The sequence below is a fragment of the Anabrus simplex genome, chromosome 1 (assembly GCF_040414725.1).
Source record: "Anabrus simplex isolate iqAnaSimp1 chromosome 1, ASM4041472v1, whole genome shotgun sequence".
NCBI classification, from domain to species: Eukaryota; Metazoa; Arthropoda; class Insecta; order Orthoptera; family Tettigoniidae; genus Anabrus; species Anabrus simplex.
The window spans coordinates 264,464,025-264,484,090 of record NC_090265.1 but is presented as its reverse complement, the minus strand read 5'-3'; the positions used below and the strand labels follow the sequence as shown (position 1 = coordinate 264,484,090).

Sequence of the window (20,066 nt, the reverse complement as noted above, 5' to 3'; positions counted from 1 at the left end):
CTGAATACAGAAAGGAAGCCCACAGTAAAAGAATGAAAGAAATATGGGCACTAAGGACGACAAATGTACGCCTCTAAGTATTTTGCATACAGTAGCCCTAATGGACTTATTCGCATATACAATAATAATAATAATAATAATAATAATAATAATAATAATAATAATAATAATAATAATAGGCCTAATAGTAATAATAGGCCTAATATATGTCATTCACTCACCATTGATCTGCATTTAGGGCAGTCACCTTTATAGCAGATAGATTCCCCACCTGTTTTTACCTAGTCTTTTCTTAAATAATTGCAAAATATTCGGAAATTTATTGAACATTATTCCAATATTCCAATATTATTCCAATCCCTAAATCCTCTTCCTATAAACGAGTATTTGCCCCAATTTGTCCTCTTGAATTTCAATTTTATTTTCATATTGTGGTCTTTCCTACTTTTGAAAACGCCGCTCAAACTTATTCGTCCACTAATTTCATTCCACGTCCTCTCTCCACTGTCAGCTCGGAACATACCACTTAGTCAAGCAGCTCGTCTCCTTTCTCCCAGGTCTTCCCAGTCCAGAAATGCAACATTTTGGTAACGGTACTCTTTTGTCGGAAATCACCCAGAACAGCTGTTTTTCTTTGGAGTTTTTCCAGTTCTCGAATCAAGTAATCCTGGTGAGGGTCCCATACACTGGAACCATACTCTAGTTGCGGTTTTACCAGACACTTATATGCCCTCTCCTTTACATCCTTACTACAACCCCTAAACACCCTCATAAGCCTGTGCAGAGATCCGTACGCTTTATTTACAATTATTATTTACAATACCGTTTATGTGATTATCCCAATGAATATCTTTTCTTATAAGCCCTATTAACACCTAGGTAGGCTACTTACAGTTATCCCCATAAGGAACTTTCATCCCATCAACACAGTCATTAAACCTGAGAGGACTTTTCCCATGAGTGAAACTCACAACCCGACTTTTAACCCCGTTTCTCATCATACCATTGCCTGCTGTCCATCTCACAACATTGTCGAGGTCTTTTTGCAGTTGCTTATGATCTTGTAATTTATTAACTAAACTACTCTATACAGCATAACATCAACCGCAAAAGGCCTTATCTCCGATTCCAGTTCTTTCGTCTACCCTCTAGTCCCGTTTCCTGATACGGTATGGGAGATGAGGTAAGAAGAAATATAATGGTAGGCCTAAGTTTTATGACCGAATGCCCTTCTCGACGCAAGCCTCATTTGAAGTGCTAATGAAGATGAATGGTGGTAAATAAAAGGAGGTGGAATGAAGCGGCTGTTGACTATGAATAGGAACTGTCCAGGCATTTCCTGGAAGTGAAATTGGGAAACCACAGAAAAAAAATTCTCAGGACAGCGGACGGTGGGGTTCGAACCCACTCGTCTTCCGAGTGCAGAGCTTTGGCTGCATAGCCGTAGCGCGTTAACACAGGCCGGTAGCAATGCCTGCGAAATTAAAATAATTGAAATATAAATTGCATAACAACAAAATACAGCGAAATTAAAACAAGATACCACAAGAAATTATATCAAAAGAGGAACTCTCATGTTACACGAAAATTAAAAATTAATCACAACATCACGACATTACCGAAAATAACTTTAAATGTTCCTTTACGTGTAGCGTATTCTAATATAATTATAAGGCATTCACTCAGAAATTCATTCACAAGTTGTAAAGTATACTATATCTTAAAATATTCCATTACGTAGCATTATAATTACAACGAAGTCACATGCAAATTAAAAGATAAATATTTCCAATGCTTTAACACCCATTATTTATAATAGATTGAGCAGTACAATGAATTACTGCTAGATGAACATTGTAAAAATGTCATATAGAAATTTACACATACTTTGCAGGATATTGGACTCTCTTGGCCCAAAATTGATAAGAGAGAATATGTTATGTTTTTCGGAGATGATCGTATGACACGGCGAATACATATTATACTTTACCGAGATCTCATATTATCCTCAGATACAGTAAATTATCTGTAGTTCTACAGTTCCATTTCGGAACTCATCTTACACTGACTGACAGTGACAATACAACACCATGGAGGAGTGGTTCGAAAGGGATGAAAGTTGGGGAAAAAACAGAGACGGCACGGATGAATAATTGATGTTTATTTCAAACCGATATGCAGGTTACACAATGCGCACGGCATCGACTCAGTAGGATGTAGGACCACCGCGAGCGGCGATGCACGCAGAAACACGCCGAGGTACAGAGTCAATAAGAGTGCGGATGGTGTCCTGAGGGATGGTTCTCCATTCTCTGTCAACCATTTGCCACAGTTGGTCGTCCGTACGAGGCTGGGGCAGAGTTTGCAAACGGCGTCCAATGAGATCCCACACGTGTTCGATTGGTGAGAGATCCGGAGAGTACACTGGCCACGGAAGCATCTGTACACCTCGTAGAGCCTGTTGGGAGATGCGAGCAGTGTGTGGGCGGGCATTATCCTGCTGAAACAGAGCATTGGGCAGCCCCTGAAGGTACGGGAGTGCCACCGGCCGCAGCACATGCTGCACGTAGCGGTGGGCATTTAACCATTTAACGTGCCTTGAATACGTACTAGAGGTGACGTGGAATCATACGCAATAGCGCCCCAAACCATGATGCTGCGTTGTCTAGCGGTAGGGCGCTCCACAGTTACTGCCGGATTTGACCTTTCTCCACGCCGACGCCACACTCGTCTGCGGTGACTATCACTGACAGAACAGAAGCGTGACTCATCGGAGAACACGACGTTCCGCCATTCCCTCATCCATGTCGCTCTAGCCCGGCACCATGCCAGGCGTGCACGTCTATGCTGTGGAGTCAATGGTAGTCTTCTGAGCGGACACCGGGAGTGCAGGCCTCCTTCAACCAATCGACGGGAAATTGTTCTGGTCGATATTGGAACAGCCAGGGTGTCTTGCACATGCTGAAGAATGGCGGTTGACGTGGCGTGCGGGGCTGCCACCGCTTGGCGGCGGATGCGCCGATCCTCGCGTGCTGACGTCACTCGGGCTGCGCCTGGACCCCTCGCACGTGCCACATGTCCCTGCGCCAACCATCTTCGCCACAGGCGCTGCACCGTGGACACATCCCTATGGGTATCGGCTGCGATTTGACGAAGCGACCAACCTGCCCTTCTCAGCCCGATCACCATACCCCTCGTAAAGTCGTCTGTCTGCTGGAAATGCCTCCGTTGACGGCGGCCTGGCATTCTTAGCTATACACGTGTCCTGTGGCACACGACAACACGTTCTACAATGACTGTCGGCTGAGAAATCACGGTACGAAGTGGGCCATTAGCCAACGCCGTGTCCCATTTATCGTTCGCTACGTGCGCAGCACAGCGGCGCATTTCACATCATGAGCATACCTCAGTGACGTCAGTCTACCCTGCAATTGGCATAAAGTTCTGACCACTCCTTCTTGGTGTTGCATTTGCTCTGTCTGTCAGTGTGTCTTCAAGATTATAACTATATTCAATTGAGAATCATGAGGACTGCCAGCAACTGTACTTTTGTCTGCTGAAATGTATATGTATTGTATTGTCGAAGTCCAGATCCTGTTGTTAATGTTCCATTATGGGGATTCTTGACAAAAGTGCTCTATATTAACAACGAAAGGGAGACGTTATATTTTCTCTCTAGAATTCAGATGGTTTATTATTAATAGGCTACTTCATATGCCCAAAATCAAAAGTTAAACTGCTTTATGTAGCAAAATTACTGAAATCCAAAATATAGGATTATAAATAAACCTGTACACGGAAAGGCTGAAGTATAGAGAACATTATGAAGTCTGTAGATAGGCCTATTTAATAAATATGACTCCAGAACATCACAGATGGTAGTATCTAATTTTTTGACGACATTTCACTTAAAGGGATACCTGTAATAAATAAGTACCCATTAAAAACGTGTGGTACTCTGGCTTATAAAAAATAGGATTACATCACGATAAGCACATAAGTTCTTTGCAGGTGAAAATTACTGCAAATATTTTGTAGGATAACTTATCGAAATTGTTATTTAAAAATAATATTTGGGTTCGTTGTGTATTTTTGTCGTATGTGTTTCAGTTGGCATTTTGTTTTCAGTTGATGTGTTAGGCACGGACAAAGCAAAACGCCATTAACATTCTACTGGTAGGTGTCTTCATTGACGTTGCTCGAAGATAACAACGATAGCATGGGGAGCTATTAATCTTGGAGTTTCGATTCCTTACTCTTGAAACTTGACTCTAACAATGACCATTCTGATATTGTGTCCGTCTCCATCTCGTTATGAATTTACACCCATTAAAGTTTCTTTCCATGTCATCCAAGAACTTATTAAAATCCTAATTGCGTACTTACCTTTAAATAATCACGGTGTCAGTTGGTGCACGCATTTCAGTGGACTTGGCAGACTGATGTGCAATGGCAACTTCTGGCTCAGGAGGAAAGCAATGGGAAACTACCTCACTCCTCATTTCCCTAGTACGCCCCTTCAGTGACACCTAGGCCATCTATGACAGCTAAGGGTGAACCTGTTGAGGATCCAACCAGCCTTCGGGCTGAATACCTGACATACATACAATGCTAGTTACCTGGGATATGTAGTTAATATTGTTGTTTATGGCCACACTGCCTCTGGCTAATAAAAGAAAACAAAAACAACGAAATCTGGAGGATTGATTGTCTACATTAACTTATATTTATAGTTTTACTCACTATGGAGTAATACTGTATTTTGCTTGAAGAGGCATTGCCAGCCATCAACAGAAAGTTGTGATGACGATCTTCACAGAAAGCGTTGTTTCTTCGGTTATGAGAGTGTTGAGGGTTTTTTTGTGTGTGTTCCAGAAAAGCGGCGGCTGAGCCTATGTGTGGGGTGCGGGGCGCAGATCCACGACCAGTACATCCTGAGGGTGGCACCGGACTTGGAGTGGCACGCTGCTTGCCTCAAGTGTGCCGAGTGTCACCAGTTCTTGGACGAGACGTGTACGTGTTTCGTGCGGGATGGCAAAACGTACTGCAAACGCGACTACGTCAGGTGAGCCGCCCTTCATTGCTCGACTGTTCTGGCAACTAGTGGATGGATTGATTCTGTCGGTTGCTCTGCTAGAGGTCTTTACCAAATATTATGGCATAGCAAGCTCTTTTCTGTCTTTCAAAATTAAATTGCCTCTGCCTGTTGGCTATAGAACCTACGTACTTGGAATCATGAGTCCTACTATAATAATAATAATAATAATAATAATAATAATAATAATAATAATAATAATAATAATAATAATAATAATAATAATAATAATAATAATAATAATAATAATAATAATAATAATCTTTTCTTTCTTTCTTTCTTTCTTTCTTTCTTTCTTTCTTCTTTCTTTCCTTCTTTCTCTTTACACCCTGGTGGGGACTTCATCACGTAAGTGGACTAGTCATGGTGTTTACAGCCGGATGCCTTTCCTGACGTTGACCCTACGTGGAGGGATATATTCAAGTGCTATGTGTTTCTGTGGTGGTTAACAGAGAGGAGTGCTGTCTGTAAATGAAGAAGTGTGTTAGGAAAAAATGAAATGAAATGGCGAATGGCTTTTAGTGCCGGGGAGTGTCCGAGGACAAGTTCGGCTTGCCAGGTGCAGGTCTTTTGAATTGACTCCCGTAGGCGACCTGCGTCGTAATGAGGATGAATACGACACATGCAGCCAGCAGAATTAACCAATTATGGTTAAAATTTCTGACTCTACCGGGAATGGAACCCGGGACCCCTGTAACCAAAGGCCAGCACGCTAACCATTTAGCCATGGAGCCGGACGATGTGTTAGGAATAACATAGGTAGGCCTATACAGTCGCCGAACCAGAAAAGGTAACCAAATGCCGCTGAAATCCCTGGCCTGGCTGGAAACAGAACTCGGAACCCTCTGAATAAAAGGTCGTTACGCTGATCATTTAACCAGGGAACCGAATGTTATTATTATTATTATTATTATTATTATTATTATTATTATTATTATTATTATTATTATTATTATTATTGTGAGTTAAGATGGTTGATTTTTGTTTAACATTCCGCCAACAGCTGTTGGTCATAAGGGATGCCGCCTGACTGATGACATTTGTTCCTGAATACCGGTTATACCAGAATCGTACATTTCCTGATACATCGCCGTTTGTTTATTGAGTCCTCAGAACGAAGGCCGGTCGAATCTCTAATAGTTCCAATCTGCTTAAATGCCAAACTGACTGTGAGGAGATTGAATTTTCTAACCTTCAGCATGAGAGGAGACTGTCTAGCCAAAGCCACACTCAGCTGGTGCGAGTATTATTATTTTCAATTTGCTTTACGTCGCCGACACAGATAGGTCTTATGCCGATGCTGGCTTAGGAAAGGCCTTGGAGTGGGAAGGTAGTGACCATGGCCTTAATTAAGGTATCGCCCCCAGAAATTGCTTGGTGTGGAAATGGGAAACCGCGGAAAACCATAGAGGCTATTATTCAAGGCTGCTGACTGTGGGGTTCGAGCCCACTATCTCCCGGATGGAAGCTCACAGCTGCGCGCCCGTAATCACATAGCCAACTCCCCCGGTTCTTCTTCTTTTCATTATTATTATCATTATTATAGCGAAGACTATATAATATTGGATGACAAAGAACTTTCTTTCACTTAATATGAATGGTACATACTTCCTCCTGGCATTAAAATACAGAACAAATACAATATGACCAAGGTGAATAGGTTTACGGCGAATGGTATGTTCAGATTACAATCTATAAATCCAACTTTCGGGGCTTCATTGAAAATTGATTCAAGAAATCTGTTGATTTTACAATTATGTCTCTGTGAATATTCAAAAGAGTCGAACCCTTGAATCGAGTTTCACTTGTTGATTGTCACATTCTGTTTATTTTCATTTGTAAAAATTCCATGTTGGATGGGGGTTGGGGGTGGGGGGTTCTAACTCCCAGTAACACCCCATTGGCTACGCCCCTTATGTTGTTAATTCGATATAGGCTACATTGTAACCCTATACATTATTTTAGTTTTTCTTTAAATTCTTTAGTTTGGATGTGATTGAAAGAAGACAAGTCAAAAATGAGTCGATGATAGAATATAACAATAAGAAAAGTGACAACAAACCTATTTCAAGTATCGTGAAAACAGCAGGGAGGGAAACAGGAGGGACAAGAAATGTGAGAAACTTCCGTCATTTGAACAGAAAATACATGTGTGTTTGTCTTCAATTCCACCATGAATCAGGCATCCGTATAACTACCAGCTCAATTTCTCAGTAATATCTCAATCTATTATTGTAAGCAAATCATCTGTAAAATAGATTTGAATATTTTTCACTTGTTCCTTTTCAAAATAAATATTGAGTGAAATGATTTTAATTAAACTACTGTTACCAATTATATCACACCGGATCGGATGATTCGTGGCAAATCCAGCGAATCTCGCGACAGAGATATTTCGCGGCTCACCCGTTGAAAACCATTGCTCCACAGCAAAGTATCTCCTGCGTGGTAGTCTAACCCGTGATACTAGTTCTGCTGCGGGTAGTCTGCTTGCTGCGTTGAGGCGAATGTCATGGGAGCGTATTATTCAAACCAGCAAGCTTGTAGTTTTACTTGACTGCTGATATCGTGATCCTAGCCATGGGATCTCCATGGGAACATTTCAAAATCCCTATGCTTTGCCCGCGGTCACCTAGGTCATTCGGCTATCACGCCTCCTCATCGCATTCATAGCACACCTTGTGGCCATGATCGTTAACACTTTTCCCATTGCAAAAATCAAATCATCATAAATATATCTCCCGGTAATAATAATAATTTCGTGTGGCTATTTCTAGCCGGGTGCAGGCCTTGTAAGGCAGACCCTCCGATGAGGGTGGGCGGCATCTGCCATGCGTAGGTAACTGCTTGTTATTGTGGTGGAGGATAGTGTTATGTGAGGTGTGTAAGTTGCAGGGATGTTGGGGACAACACAAACACCCAGCCCAGGAGCCATTGGAATTAACCAATGAAGGTTAAAATTCCCGACCCGGCCGGGAATCGAACCTGGGACCCTCTGAACCGAAGGCCAGTACGCTGACCATTCAGCCAACGAGTCGGGCATCTCCCGATCATGGCCATCCATAAACGGCTGCTAATTTCAGATGGCAACCAGCCATAAGATATAGCCTGCACGCTTGTTAGGTAACAATGTCTGACCATCCATCCATATCTTATTTCACTGCCTGTACGGTTGTTATGGTTACACTTCCGTTACACGTTTTGTCGCGTCACTTTACACAAATTTTCGGATGACCCTCAACCACAAGACATATCTCTGTCAAAAAAAATAAAAAATAAGGAACCCATCAGAATGTTGGCGATCAGGGTAGGAGAGGTGGTGGTAAACCCTAAATTGCGTGTGAAAAGTCTGGGTTTGATTCCTAACCTCTCCGCAGTGTTCATATGGAATGAGGGCATATGACGCCGTTGGATGGTGACGTTAAGCCTTGAGCAGGCCCCTAATATTATTCGACAGGAGTAGGCTATGACTTAACACTGGGGCTCACCCTCTCCCTATCTCATTATCATCACCACCAGCATCGCCTCCACCACCAACAACTAAACCCACGCAGACGCCCATGAGCGTCAACTAGAAGGACATGAACCAGCTAACTCTGAAGGACACACGGTGTAACATCAAAATGGTCTCTAAGAACTATAGGCTAATAGCGGAGACTTGGATGGTTGCCCTCTTAAAAGGTCAAGCGTCTTCATCATAATGGTGGTAAGTTTCAGACTAAATTTATGTTTTATTTTGCCGGGCTGAGAGATTCAGACGGTATAGGGCTGGTCTTCTGAGCACAAGATGGCGCGTTCAATTCTGACTCAAGCCGATGGTAAATGAAGGTGCTTACATTCACTGTTGAAAAATTCTCTCTCAGCAGAAAAAAGAAGTTTGCGGTAATGTTTAACATTCGAACGTGCTTCATTTTAGAATTTTTCCCTTCTTATTTCTTTTTCAAATAAGCTTAAAAAACACCGAGCTATTAAAAGTAATAAACAACACATGATTCAAATAAGAATGAGGATGGCAAGTACCCACGCATTCATTTTTTCTTTTGCGATTTGCTTTACGTCACAACGACACCGATATGCCTTATGGTGACGACGAATTAGGAAAGGGCTAGTAATTTAAAAGAAGTGGCTGTGTCCTCAAGGTACAAGGTGCTGGTGTGAATATTGGAAACCACGGAAAACCATCTTTAGGGCTGCCTACAGTGGAGTTCGAACCCAATATCTCCCTAATGCAAGCTCAGAGCTGCTCGGCCCTAACCGCACGGCCAACTCACTCGGTACAGGTAGGTCTTATGGTGAAAGGGCTAGGTGTGAGAAGAAAGTGACCGTGCCCTTAATTAAGGTACAACTCCAGCATTTGCCTGGTGCGAGGATGGGGAAACCACGGAAAACCATATTCAGCGATGCCGTCAGTGGGGTTCGAACCCACTTTTTCTCGAATGCAAGCCTTCAAGGCTCGAAGGATTCTATATTTACAAAAGATGACAGTTCATTGCATAAGTCTAATGTTCTTCTTCTTCTCCTTCTTCTTCTTCTTCATCTGTTTACCCTCCAGGGTCGGTTTTTCCCTCGAACTCAGCGAGGGATCCCACCTCTACCGCCTCTAGGGCAGTGTCGTGGAGCTTCAGACTCCAGGTCGGGAGATACAACTGAGGAGGATGATCAGTGCCTCGCCCAGGCGGCCTCACCTGCTATGCTGAGCAGGTGCCTTGCGGGGGGGATGGGAAGAGTGGAAGAGATAGGCAAGGAAGAGGGAAGGAAGCGGACGTGGCCTTAAGTTAGGTACCATTCCTGCATTTGCCTGGAGGGGAAGTGGTAAACCACGGAAAACCCACTTCCAGGTTGGCTGAGGTGGGAGTCGAATCCACCTCCACTCAGTTGACCTCTCGAGGCTTAGTGGATCCCGTTCCAGCCCTCATACCACTCTTCAAATTTCGTGGCAGAGCCGGGAATCGAATCCTGGCCTGCGCGGGTGGCAGCTAATCACACTAACCACTACACCACAGAGGCGGACTAAGCCTAATCTAATTGACAGAATTTGGATCATGCCCATTGCTCCTCGACTTTACAGGGAACTGGTCAGTTGATAACCTCTCTTACATTTACCCAAGTAAGATGTAGTTGAAAATGGCACTAATGGAGCAGAGATATATTGTTTAGTCAGATAAAGCCAATAACATTATTATTATTATTATTATTATTATAATCAAAATCAACTTTCATCTGTTAGGTCGAGTTACGTACTTACAGCACGTATTGGCCATTTTTATTGTGTACTTAACATCTCTTCAACACGTACCATACGTACGTAATACGACCTAATAGGTTGAAAGTCGATTTCGGTTACAATGTTGTCGTGAAAATTCAGTATTCATTGACTTGGCCCATAACGGGCGACCTGCACGCACTCTACACTGTGACGGCGGTAGTGCCAGGCGTGTAGCTTAGATTTTTTTCAACAGAACAAATGTGATCTAGGCCACAATAGCTCAATTGGTAGAGCAACCGATGGAAAATTGGGACGTTGTGGGTTCGGATAACGTTGGTGTGCGGTTGGCCATTTTTTTCTGTACTTACTCTTCAACCCTTACTATACGTAGCCTACGTCATAGATTGAACATCGATTTTCATTAAAATGTTGTCGTAAAAATTCAACAATAATAATATTTTCCTCAGCTACTGTGTGCTAACAATATGATTTGATGCCATCTTGCCTGCCGGCGCGTCAATTCCGACGTTCTCTTTTACCCTGAAAGATGGCAGAGGGAACCAAATCTCTCTTGGGCGATCTATGGCTGAGTTTTCATTTTTACGAGTAAACACTAAATGCTGTAGGTTACGAGATTTCTTTATTATGCCTATATCGTACGGCATGAAGAGTAGAGCGGACTTTATTCCACCCTTAAATATGACTACCGCTGACGGATTTGAATCTGCGCTCTTTGGATCTACTCTACCATTGATTCACAAAGGAAACTGTAAAGTTGATGAAGTGGTGGTGATACTCTATTTTAAAGGAAATGGGAATTGTGGTCAGCACTCCTCGTTGTTTACTGTGCTTGTTCAGTTAAGCGGCACTGACATCAAGGGTTCGTCAGGTCCACATTTTATTTGCTAGACGTTTGCCTTATTAGTTGGGGTCGGCACTAATGTGAATTAAAGTCAGTTTTACAGACGGATGTCCTTCCTGACGTCAACACTGTGTGAAGGAATGTGTTAACTATTGGGTGTTACTGTGGTTGTTGATGTGATGTGTAAATGAACTGGCATGAAGATGAAGAAAAACACCCAGTCCTTCAACCAGGGGAATTTACCGGACGCAGGAAAATTTCCAGCCCGGCCGAGATTCTAACCCAAGACTCTCTGAACCGAAGACCATTATGGTGACCATTCAGCAAGAGAGCCGGAGCATTGCAGACCCTATATTTATAGTGGCTTGAAATAAAGGGGGCTATCTCAGGATATACTTGAAATTGTTATAGAAGCGAGGAACACGTACAATGAGGGCATCTCAGGATAGAAGCACTCTGGTGAGTGAGATTTGAGGGTGTAGAGCAGCTCCCACATGTGTGTACACTACACCCACTGCTTGACCGCTCTGCAAACGGTGAGTCTTCACTGTGCAGACAAACAGCCTCGGGTCGTGTTCACTGACCGGTGTGATGACCTCTTCCTCAGAGCTCCCGGCTACCTGCACTGCTTCCTTTTCTCTCGGGTTGCTTACCTGTTTGAAGTCGTCTCTAGAGGAAGTTATCATACTGCTTCCTTCAGGAAGACTTCACGATTTTGAACGTTCCTCTTCGTGAAGAGTATAAGGTGCAAAGTGTATGGTGTCCACCCATAGACAAAATTGAGTTTCATGCGATTTCGTGTAGTTTTGCTGTGAAATCAATTTTTTTTCAAACAACGTGTTTTCCTAGTGTTTTTCAAACCAGGTGTTTTCCTAGTGTAAATGAGTTTTGAAAATTAACTGTCGTTTCAAATCGTATTTCGTCCATCGAAATAATCGAAGCAAACCGTGTTATGTCTACGGACATATTTTGTTACGTTTGATGAAATGAAAGTTCGTTGTATTCTTTATTATTATTATTATTATTATTATTATTATTATTATTATTATTATTATTATTATTATTATTATTATTATTATTATTGCTATTGGCTTTACGTCGCACCGACACAGATAGGTCTTATGGCGACAATGGCATAGGAAAGGAGGTCTTATGGTGACAATGGGATAGGAAAGGCCTGGGAGTTGGAAGGAAGCGGCCGTGGGCTTAAGGTACAGCCCCTCCATTTGCCTGGTGTGAAAATGGGAAACCACGGAAAACTATCTTCAGGGCTGCCGACAGTGGGATTCGAACTCATTGTCTCCCGGATGCAAGCTCACAGCCGCGCGCCTCTAACTTGCCCGGTCGTTGTACTCTCTTGCTGGACTTTCTACAAATTAGGTACACTTCGCGTACGACAACACTGGATTGCTGTAAGATGATGGAGCAAGATCTCGCTGTAGGCGAGCTCTCAAAAGGAAGCGGAAAGAAGCAGAAGAAAGAGCAAAATGCACGCCAGCCAAAATCTGAGGTACGGTACGTGACAAATATATTTCCAATCATATGACCTCACCTACCAGGTGCAAGCATTTTAAATTTGGTTTCATTAAGGCTGCCATGACGTCAATTTCAATGTTCCATTGTACTCCATTAGATGGCAGCGTAAACTGCGTCACTGTTGGGCGATCTATGGCTGAGTTTAATTCATTTTTTCGGGTAAGCGCGATATATATTTTCCTTTCCAACATGCTTGAAAACGTAACAGTGAACGTCCGTAAACGAAAGCAGCCTACCCTTACTAGGGTTGAAGAAAAATAAAAAATATTTTACACACGCTATCTGCAGGGTCTGTCTTATAACCCTAGACCGTCCAGCGACGAGTTTACTCTCCCAGACCTAAGCAGCTGTACGGGAGGCGCACGCATAGTTCTTGACCTTGCAAGCAGCCTGCACGTGTTCGACCTGGCAAGCATCAGTCGCCAGTCTGAATCTCAGCTGTTAACATGGTCAGTCAGTTATCATTGCAACACCGTATTTTCGTATCTAAAAGTTATTTTAAGTACGAGTCGGCTCGACGGGTAGGCGATAAATTTGTTCAGCAATTTCCTGGTGAAGTGCCACCATCATGAGCACAGATTCACGTAATTGTAAATAAATTTGAAACTATTGGGTCAGTGCTCAATAAAAAACATGAGCGCACACGAATAGTTTTAACAGAGGAAAAGTGAATCTTGAACGGTAACCGAATAAATCACTCTCAAAATTAGAACAAGTAGGCATTTCGGTTTCTTTTGCATACAGAGCTACAACGCTGTTACATATCAAATCGTACAGGTTTACACGGGCCCATTGCTTAAATCCTGTCATAACTCTCGCTATGGGTGTGCAGAAAATCCTAATGGTGTTTATGAAATCCCTCATTATGAAGGATGACACTTCCAGCATCTTTTATAAGGTAAGATTGCATATAAGATTGTATACACACTTAAAGCAGGGCGGCCGGGCACGACGTAAGTTGGGCTGAGGCAGCTGCTGAAGTGCACAGTAGAAACATCGTCGGGGTTTATAAGCGAGACGTTGTATAATACACAATAGGATCTTTTAAAAACATTCGATTCCTTCAGTTATAACCTTCTTCGTGGTCTTTTCCCCAGTTAATTGGGATTGGCACATGTCTGGATTTAGCGCAGTAGTACGGCCAACTCCATATTACGCCAATCAACTGTATGTAGGGCAGTGTATTCATTACTGCGTGTTTCTGTGGTGGTTAGCAGTAAGATATGTTGTGCGTAAACGTTGAAAAGTGTATTAGGACGAACACAAAAGGCCTACCCAGTCCGCGAAACAGAATAATGAACCATACACAGTTAAAATCCTCGGCCTGCCGTGGGATCGAACGTGGGGCCCTCTGAATTGAAAACCAGTGCGCTGATCATTCAGCTAAGGAGCCGGACTTTCTGTTACCTGTTATCCCATTGCCATACTTTGCGGATAAACCCGTATTATATCTGAAGTATTTTTTTCCGATTTTCGCAAATCCAATTCTGAACTGATTTTATTTTGCATGGCTCCTGGATCCATGCATAACGCACAACTACAAATTTACGGAATAGTGATTACCTGCCTGGTTTGGGCATAATCAGCCTTTTGTTTCCCCAGGTAAAGTTTTTTGTTTTGTTTCATTGTAGGTATATAATACGCTTTGCAGTGGAGGGGGGGTGGGGGGACGTGGGGTGGAGTACCTTCACACCCGCCGTCAACCAGCGCTATCAAAAGTTAGTCCGAAGTGGCGCTCAATCACTGTCCCAGTGGCCTCCTCAGGATAATAATAATAATAATAATAATAATAATAATAATAATAATAATAATAATAATAATAATAATAATAATTGTTTTCCTAACACGACTATCGTTTTCTGTAATTTATCAACTATTCAATGGCATACATAGCCTAACAAGCGTCGCTTTCCGTATTCTTCTGTATCTGTGCATATTCTCCCAGATGACGATCGTATTAGAAATTACTCCAATTGCCTCTGTTCTATATTGTCACCCATATCCGTGATAATAATTAATAATGCTATTGTTTTAACGTCTCGCTAACTACTTTTGACGGTTTTCGGAGACGCCGAGGTGCCGGAAATTTGTCCCGCAAGAGTTCTTTTTACGTGCCAGTAAATCTACCGACACGAGGCTGACGTAATTGAACACTTTCAAATAGCACTGGACTGGAGTCAGGATCGAACCTGCCAAGTTGGGCTCAGAAGACCAGCGTCTCAACCGTCTGAGCCACTCAGCCCGGCACATATCCGCAATATTTTCATCCTTGAGCATCTATTCGAAACCCCTCCCATGGACTCGTAGCCTGTGTAACGTGTGTGGCATTCATAGGTCTACAGTTGTGCCTAATGTAATTTCAACTTGATTGTTCTATTTTCCCGTCATTCGCCTCTGAATCCCTACTTTCCTTTACCACATTTTAGGGCCTATTCCTTTTCTTTACCTCTTTCGTAATGGATTTGCGATGGTTAATTCTTTGCTGACCGGGCGATATTATGTTTGTAAAGTTTAGATCGTTTCAGCCTTCCGCGGTATTCGGTTTGTAAAGCTTAATTCTTTTTGGGACTTTGGCGGTATTAGGTTTGTAAAGCTAAATTCGTTTCAGACTCTGTAGAAGCAAAGCAAAGTCATCTCCGTACAGGCCATGGAGGCCCTTGGGGGGTGGAATGTAAAGGCTTCCACTATCCGTAACCTCGGCACTTGATGGGTAGAGTGGTTAGCTCTACGCCCGGTCGCCTTTGCCCCCAGGAATTAACCTGGTACTCATTTTTGCTATAGGCTGAGTGAACCTCAGGGCCATGTGCACCTCCGGAAGGGGAAGATTTGACGGAGATTTGAACCCACGTCTTTCCGGGTGTACCGAGCACGCCTTTTCCGCCTCGGCCAGGCAGCCCCTTTTCAGACTCGGTGGTATTCAATTTGTAAAGGTTAGTTCTTTTCCAGACTTTGGCGGTGTTAGGTTTGTAAAGCTTTAGCTCTGGTCAAACTCTGGTGGTATTCGATTTGCGAGGTCTACTTTTTTTTCGAGCCAGCGTTATCGTGTTTGCGAGGCTCCCTTCTGTGGTGGTATTTCATTTGCTAGTCTGTTTGTAACTTTTTCTTCAGTCATCGCACTAACGATCTCCATCTTAAATCCTTTAAGCCCCTCCATCAGTTAAATACACCCTCCCAGCCTTACGGACAAATATTAGGACATCAGCGTCTAAAGAGGTGCAGTTGCATTATTTGCTTCTGCAGAAGAGGTGTTTTGATAGCCAAGATTTTGCACATGATAAGCGATCTTCCTTATCTTTATTAAAAGTTCACTTTTCCCGTTACCCCAGTGGTGGAGCAGCTGGAACTGCTGGAATAACAGGAGCAGCGAGCGAACTCGATCCGACCACGCCTAAATAAACAGCGGGGCCGCTCGAGCAAACAGCACGGCGCGGCCAGCGTGGGACCGGCCTGCCTGCTCCATGTGAACAGTGAACTTCGATGCTTCACCAATTTGGGCGATTCGTCTCCTTTTTATGCTAGTCAATCCTTCTAGCATATATGCGATTTCTCAAGGGAAGAAACAAGTGGGAATTCGGGAATTAAGCTCTGAAGAATTCACATCGTGTGAATGATTTGTTTGTATTGAGATTGGCTAAGTTCCTCAGTTCGCTGGACACTCGTCTTCTATGGTCAAGGTTTTAGGTTCGAATACCAACACGGTCAGTTTGCTGTATATTGAAGATTGCTTGAAAGGAGAGACGTACAGGTAGATTTGGTGGCGCGTTAAAGAATCTCTCTTTTCAGGGAAATATTCGGGCACTCTGGCCTCTTGAAAACGACGGTCATTAAACGTGTAGATTTATTATGGCATTGTACTGACAACATTGTTGAGTGCAGAGACATTGTGCTGTGCGGTATGGGCTGCAAAACTGGTGGCAACTATGCATACAGTCCTATACAGTACTCATTGTTGGGAGACTGGTTCCCACCACAGCCGGCAGACATTGATGAGTGAATATTATTATTATTATTATTATTATTATTATTATTATTATTATTATTATTATTATTATTATTATCTTAATCTGTTTATCCTCCAGGGTTGGTTTTTCCCTCGGACTCAGCGAGGGATCCCACCTCTACCGCCTCAAGTGCAGTGTCCTGGAGCTTCAGACTTTGGGTCGGGGATACAACTGGGGAGGAGGACTAGTACCTCGCCCAGGCGGCCTCACCTGCTATGCTGAACAGGGGCCTTGTGGCGAATGGGAAGATTAGATGGGATAGACAAGGAAGAGGGAAGGAAGCGGCCGTGGCCTTAAGTGAGGTACCATCCCGGCATTCGCCTGGAGGAGAAGTGGGAAACCACGGAAAACCACTTCCAGGATGTCTGAGGTGGGAATGGAACCCCCTGTACTCAAGTGACCTCTCGAGGCTGATTGGACCCGTTCCAGCCCTCGTACAACTTTTCAAATTTCGTGACAGAGCCGGGAATCGAACCCTGGCCTCCGGGGGTGGCAGCTAATCACACTAACCACTACACCACAGAGGTGGACATTTTAATAATAATAATAATAATAATAATAATAATAATAATAATAATAATATCATTTACAATTCGCTTTACATCGCACCGACACAGATAGACAAGGTCTTATGGTGAAGATGGGCTAGAGAAGGGCTAGGAGTGGGGAGAAATCGGCCGTGGCCTCAGTTGTACAGCCCCAGCATTTGCCTAGTGTGAAAGTGGGGAAACCACGGACAACCATCTTCAGGGCTTCCGACAGTGGAGTTCGAACCCACCATCTCCCAAATGCAGGCTCACAACTACGCGCCACTAACCGCACAGCCAGCTCGTTCGGTTTATTATTATTATTATTATTATTATTATTATTATTATTATTATTATTATTATTATTATCTGAGAGAGGACGTGATCAGCGTAGTGGTTTAGTTACCGGATTTTCATCCAAACGGCCTAGGTTCGAATCCTGGTGGATTTTTAGGCCCTAATTGGAATTATCAGTTGAAATATCGCACGGCACATGGAAGAATATCCGACCTTAAACATCCGGTTAGAATGAGCCTGGATGGCTCCAGTGATCCAAGGAATATCTGGGATAGATTGAATAAAGTTTTGTTTATCCCGCCATGAGTGCTAAGGAACAAGAACAAGGCGCATCACTGCAAACATCGCTACTCTCTCTAATGGTGGTGATTATTGTTTTAACAGGAATTAAGGTAGGATAAGTACAGTGCTATTATCCGCCGTCCACAGAGGCCTGGATTTGATGGCCGGTACTGCCAGAAATTTAAGAATGGCAGGAGGTCTGGTATGTGTTTATAATGGTATATCCCGCTCAACTCCATTGGGAGTGTGCCTTAAAAGAGCTGCACCACCTCGATGAATACAAGGACCCTAGTTTAGTCCGATTCCATGGCTAAATGGTTAGCGTGGTGGCCTTTAGTATCACGAGTCCCGGGCTCGATTCCAGGCAGGACCGGGAATTTTAACCATAATTGGTTAATTCCACTGCCACGGGGGCTGGGTATATGTGTCGTCCTTTTCATCCTCATCAGAACGCGCAGATCGCCTACGGGAGGCAAATCGAAAGACCTGCATCTGGCTAGCCTAACTTGTCCTCGGAAAAGCCATACGCCATTTCATTTCAGTGGTTAGGTCTATGAGATACCGGGTTCAATTCCTGTCCGGGTTGAGGATTTTTACCTTCATTGATTATTTCCTTGGCTCGGAGACTGGATTTTTCTGCCGTCTTCTACATTATGTCTCATCTTACATAGGGCTTCAACCTCACATACGCGCAAGTTGCCCACTGGAATCATCTCGAAAGGCCGTCATCAGGCCTCTCCGGAGGGCACATGCCATTATTATAGTAATCGAGAGAGAAGAAGGAATAGTCTTACAGTTAGGAAAAATAAGGTATTGGCGAAAGAAACGCAAGGAACACGGAGCACGTGAAAATCAAATGGGCTCTCTCCGTACCTCGTAAACCTAATACCGTCCGGACGGGAGGAGAACAAGAGTTTACGGACGTGACATCTGAGTTACATCGACGCTGACTTCTCACCAAGCAGGTCGTAGTTCAAATCCTGGCTAATGCACGTGGCTTAAAAAAAAGTCACATCCTTCTGGTTCGATTCTATATAAAACTAGAGATTCTGTGGCTATTATCACGATACGAGTACCAGAATTATAGATTTTTTCTCATTTTAAAGGGAAGAGTTAACCAGGGTAGGTTGGGTCGGAAATACACTGACTGACAGAGAAAATGCAACACCAAGAAGGAGTGGTCAGAACTTTATGCCAATTGCAGGGTAGACTGACGTCACTGAGGTATGCTCATGATGTGAAATGCGCCGCTGTGCTGCGCACGTAGCGAACGATAAATGGGACTCGGCGTTGGCGAATGGCCCACTTCGTACCGTGATTTCTCAGCCGACAGTCATTGTAGAACGTGTTGTCGTATGCCACAGGACACGTGTATAGCTAAGAATGCCAGGCCGCCGTCAACGGAGGCATTTCCAGCAGACAGACGACTTTACGAGGGGTATGGTGATCGGGCTGGGAAGGGCAGGTTGGTCGCTTCGTCAAATCGCAGCCGATACCCATAGGGATGTGTCCACGGTGCAGCGCCTGTGGCGAAGATGGTTGGCGCAGGGACATGTGGCACGTGCGAGGGGTCCAGGCGCAGCCCGAGTGACGTCAGCACGCGAGGATCGGCGCATCCGCCGCCAAGCGGTGGCAGCCCCGCACGCCACGTCAACCGCCATTCTTCAGCATGTGCAAGACACCCTGGCTGTTCCAATATCGACCAGAACAATTTCCCGTCGATTGGTTGAAGGAGGCCTGCACTCCCGGCGTCCGCTCAGAAGACTACCATTGACTCCACAGCATAGACGTGCACGCCTGGCATGGTACCGGGCTAGAGCGACTTGGATGAGGGAATGGCGGAACGTCGTGTTCTCCGATGAGTCACGCTTCTGTTCTGTCAGTGATAGTCACCGCAGACGCGTGTGGCGTCGGCGTGGAGAAAGGTCAAATCCGGCAGTAACTGTGGAGCGCCCTACCGCTAGACAACGCGGCATCATGGTTTGGGGCGCTATTGCGTATGATTCCACGTCACCTCTAGTGCGTATTCAAGGCACGTTAAATGCCCACCGCTACGTGCAGCATGTGCTGAGGCCGGTGGCACTCCCGTACCTTCAGGGGCTGCCCAATGCTCTGTTTCAGCAGGATAATGCCCGCCCACACACTGCTCGCATCTCCCAACAGGCTCTACGAGGTGTACAGATGCTTCCGTGGCCAGCGTACTCTCCGGATCTCTCACCAGTCGAACACGTGTGGGATCTCATTGGACGCCGTTTGCAAA

The 20,066-nt window shown here is 44.1% G+C and overlaps 1 protein-coding gene across 1 annotated transcript in view; it reads left to right on the top strand.

Moving 5' to 3' along the window:
- The window catches only part of tup (LIM1_Isl and LIM2_Isl domain-containing protein tup), a 508,313-nt gene that overhangs the window by 296,630 nt on the left and 191,617 nt on the right, over positions 1 to 20,066 (top strand). Inside the window, exon 2 of the mRNA XM_067142241.2 lies at positions 4,876 to 5,065. Coding sequence (XP_066998342.1) covers positions 4,876 to 5,065 — 190 coding nt within the window. The remainder of the gene's footprint in view (positions 1 to 4,875; positions 5,066 to 20,066) is intronic.